General features: G+C 28.6%; 1 protein-coding gene across 2 annotated transcripts in view; it reads left to right on the forward strand.

Moving 5' to 3' along the window:
- The window catches only part of LOC106466034 (nephrin-like), a 122,147-nt gene that overhangs the window by 113,171 nt on the left and 6,141 nt on the right, over positions 1-2,835 (forward strand). For both annotated transcript variants that reach the window (XM_022393963.1, XM_022393918.1), the window contains exon 13: positions 669-881. In XM_022393963.1, the coding sequence (XP_022249671.1) occupies positions 669-881 (213 nt within the window). The remainder of the gene's footprint in view (positions 1-668; positions 882-2,835) is intronic.

The following is a 2,835-nucleotide window of genomic DNA, read 5'->3' on the forward strand; positions in this document are numbered from 1 at the left end:
AAAAGTAACAAAGTTTTACGTAGAATAAGAAATAATTATTTATGTCTAATGGATAAATTATTTTGGAATGGTTTACCTTTTTAGTTAAAGTTAGCTTAAGTCTCGAGGATACGATAGTTTTAATTTTGTAAGCATATTTGATAGCATGTAATAAAGTGGTGGAACAAAATCAAATTACGTAAGTGAAAAATATGATGAATACATATTACTTTTTAAATTCTAAAATTTTATTTATATTCAATCAAGAAATTCTACCTTCGAAAATTACTCTGGTTATTATTGTTCATTTTTTGTTTGTTTGTTTGTTTATGATTTATTTAAAAATCGTCGGTAGTAGATAATTGTATCGAATTAGGTTATGATATTTGCTTTGGGCTTTAAATTTAATAAAGCTGTTGCGTTTTCTTCAAGAATCTATAACTTTATACATATACGTACAGACGAAAATTTATATGAAGACAATAAGATTTTCTTAATGCTATAACCAACATTAAAGTATTAATAAAATAAAACAATTTATTGTGATATCAATACTTTCGCTATTGATATTGTGACTTACATTTTTCGTGCCTACAATAGTGATGTGCGACAAAATATATATATATTCATATTTGTAAGTTATGGTTACGCAAGACAAAGAATAAATTACGTATGTTATAAATGTTCAGGATAAACAAGAAGTAACTTACGCGGAGCTTTCAATGCCTACTTCCCATGCTTCGACTGCAGTCAGACGTACAGAGCCACCGACAGAATACGCCCAGATCGACTTCTTCAGACAAGCAAAACAGTTGGTACTCCAGCCAGATCATGAAGAGGATGACAGCCACATAACAGCGGAAACCCCATTAATGGAAGCGTTGTCAAGCATAGCCGGAAGGGTAGATATATTTTCAATCATACAGTTCACTGATGCCCATTTTGTTTCCTATCCATCACTCAATTTTTTTTTCTAATCATGTACATCAAGTGGCAGCAGGACTTTGTCACGATTTCTGTAAGCTACAAGTCTTTAATTAATATTGATTAATATAAATGTAAATTTCGGTTTAATCTCGCACAGTAAAGATCACGATCTGATGAGGTATTTCACTTAATTATATATATTTTGTTGTTGTTCAAACGTTTCACTTTGAATTGGAGGATTAAATAAATACATTTAAAGAAAATTGTTGATAATATTTTAAGTCACTTTCTAACTAAATAACTCGTATAGTTGAAAGAAACGCATATTGTAGAGAGAACTTGGTAAATACCCAAAACATTAACATTGAAAAAGTCTCATTTATCATATATAACAAGAATATCGGCATTCGCACACGTTGAATTGAAATACCATTTTACACAGCATTCACGAGTTAATGATATTATATTCTTTAAAAATATCTTCTATACAAAATATGCAAGTGGAATAATAATTTATTTGATGCTTTTTCAAAGATGTTATTATGGAAAAAAAAGAACTGTGAAAAGATAAAATAATTTCTCCACAATAGTGATTGGTTGCCTTGGCGTTATCTAAAGAACAGTTTGAGTCAAACCTATTTTTACTAACATTTATTTTAGTATTTTAATGAGTAGTTTCCGAACATCAAAGTTGTCAACACAAATTAAACACAGAACCATCTCTCAGATATCAAACACTCATGCATGATCATATTGTGATTCGTTAATTTAAACTACATGATTCAGATCAATTGTCAAACAAATATCTGACCCTTGCGAGTCAAAACAAAGTTTAATTCAAAATAAGCTGTAATCTAACGTTCGTATTATAATATTTCAACAAGCATGTTTCTACTGTCCAGGAATTCTGTGCCCAAATAGTTAAATTTTAATATGTTATTAACTCTGTGCTTAAATACAAAATCTTATAAACAATAGAAAGTTTCATAGCTACTTAGAGATTACTACCTAGTCAACATTTATATTTTTGTTACGTATTTAAGTATAAGTCATTATTATATATCCCTATAAATTAATGTTCTAAGGGCAAATGTATGAAACATGTAAACAAAACAAGCAATGATACGAGATTGAAATTTGAATAGAAAAGTTAAATAATTATAAGAAATGGTTAAAGATTGGAAATTATTTATGTCTTACTAAATATTAAATATATTACTAATGTAAATGCTAGTTATTGTAAACCTAAATAACATTCGACTACTTCTTCGTAATATCTTCATCATTATATACATCGCTGACTAAAATAATTTGAAGTAAGTTACTTGGATGGACATAAATACTGAATGAAACATTACATTGTTTTACACATGATGCTTCAAGATATTTATGAAAAAAGTTGTAGTCCTGCTGATAAAATTTAAAATATAAGAACATGGATTTGTATTTGATGTTTCCACAAGTTATTGATCTTGGTAAGAAACTGACTTCATAGTTGACAAAGTTAAGTAATTTAAGATCATAGTGCATTACAAAAAATACTGATTTACCATTTAAAGTACCTCTATATATTTTGCTTTATACATAAAAGAGCATAATCGTCTATAATATTTACGTGTTTGCGTCAGTGAATCAAAATATTTAGACCAACAGTGATGGTTTGTTGTATAAGATTAACTTAGAAAGTTGCATCGTGTATTTATGTATATAAATAACTTGTGCAGTAGTTAACAAATGAATTCTACGCTTTGGGATGTCATATCTGAATCACGTGATTTGTTTCTCCTGAAGTTTTGTGGGGTCAACTGGTTTAGGTGTTTTAAATCGACTGACTCTCATAACATAATACACAAGTGCTGATGTAAATGCTAGTTTAGGTTTTGACAACTGGAAATGTGTGACCTAAAATGGTTACTTTTTTTAGATTTA

Source organism: Limulus polyphemus, unplaced genomic scaffold, assembly GCF_000517525.1.
Source record: "Limulus polyphemus unplaced genomic scaffold, Limulus_polyphemus-2.1.2 Scaffold2, whole genome shotgun sequence".
NCBI lineage: Eukaryota > Metazoa > Arthropoda > Merostomata > Xiphosura > Limulidae > Limulus > Limulus polyphemus.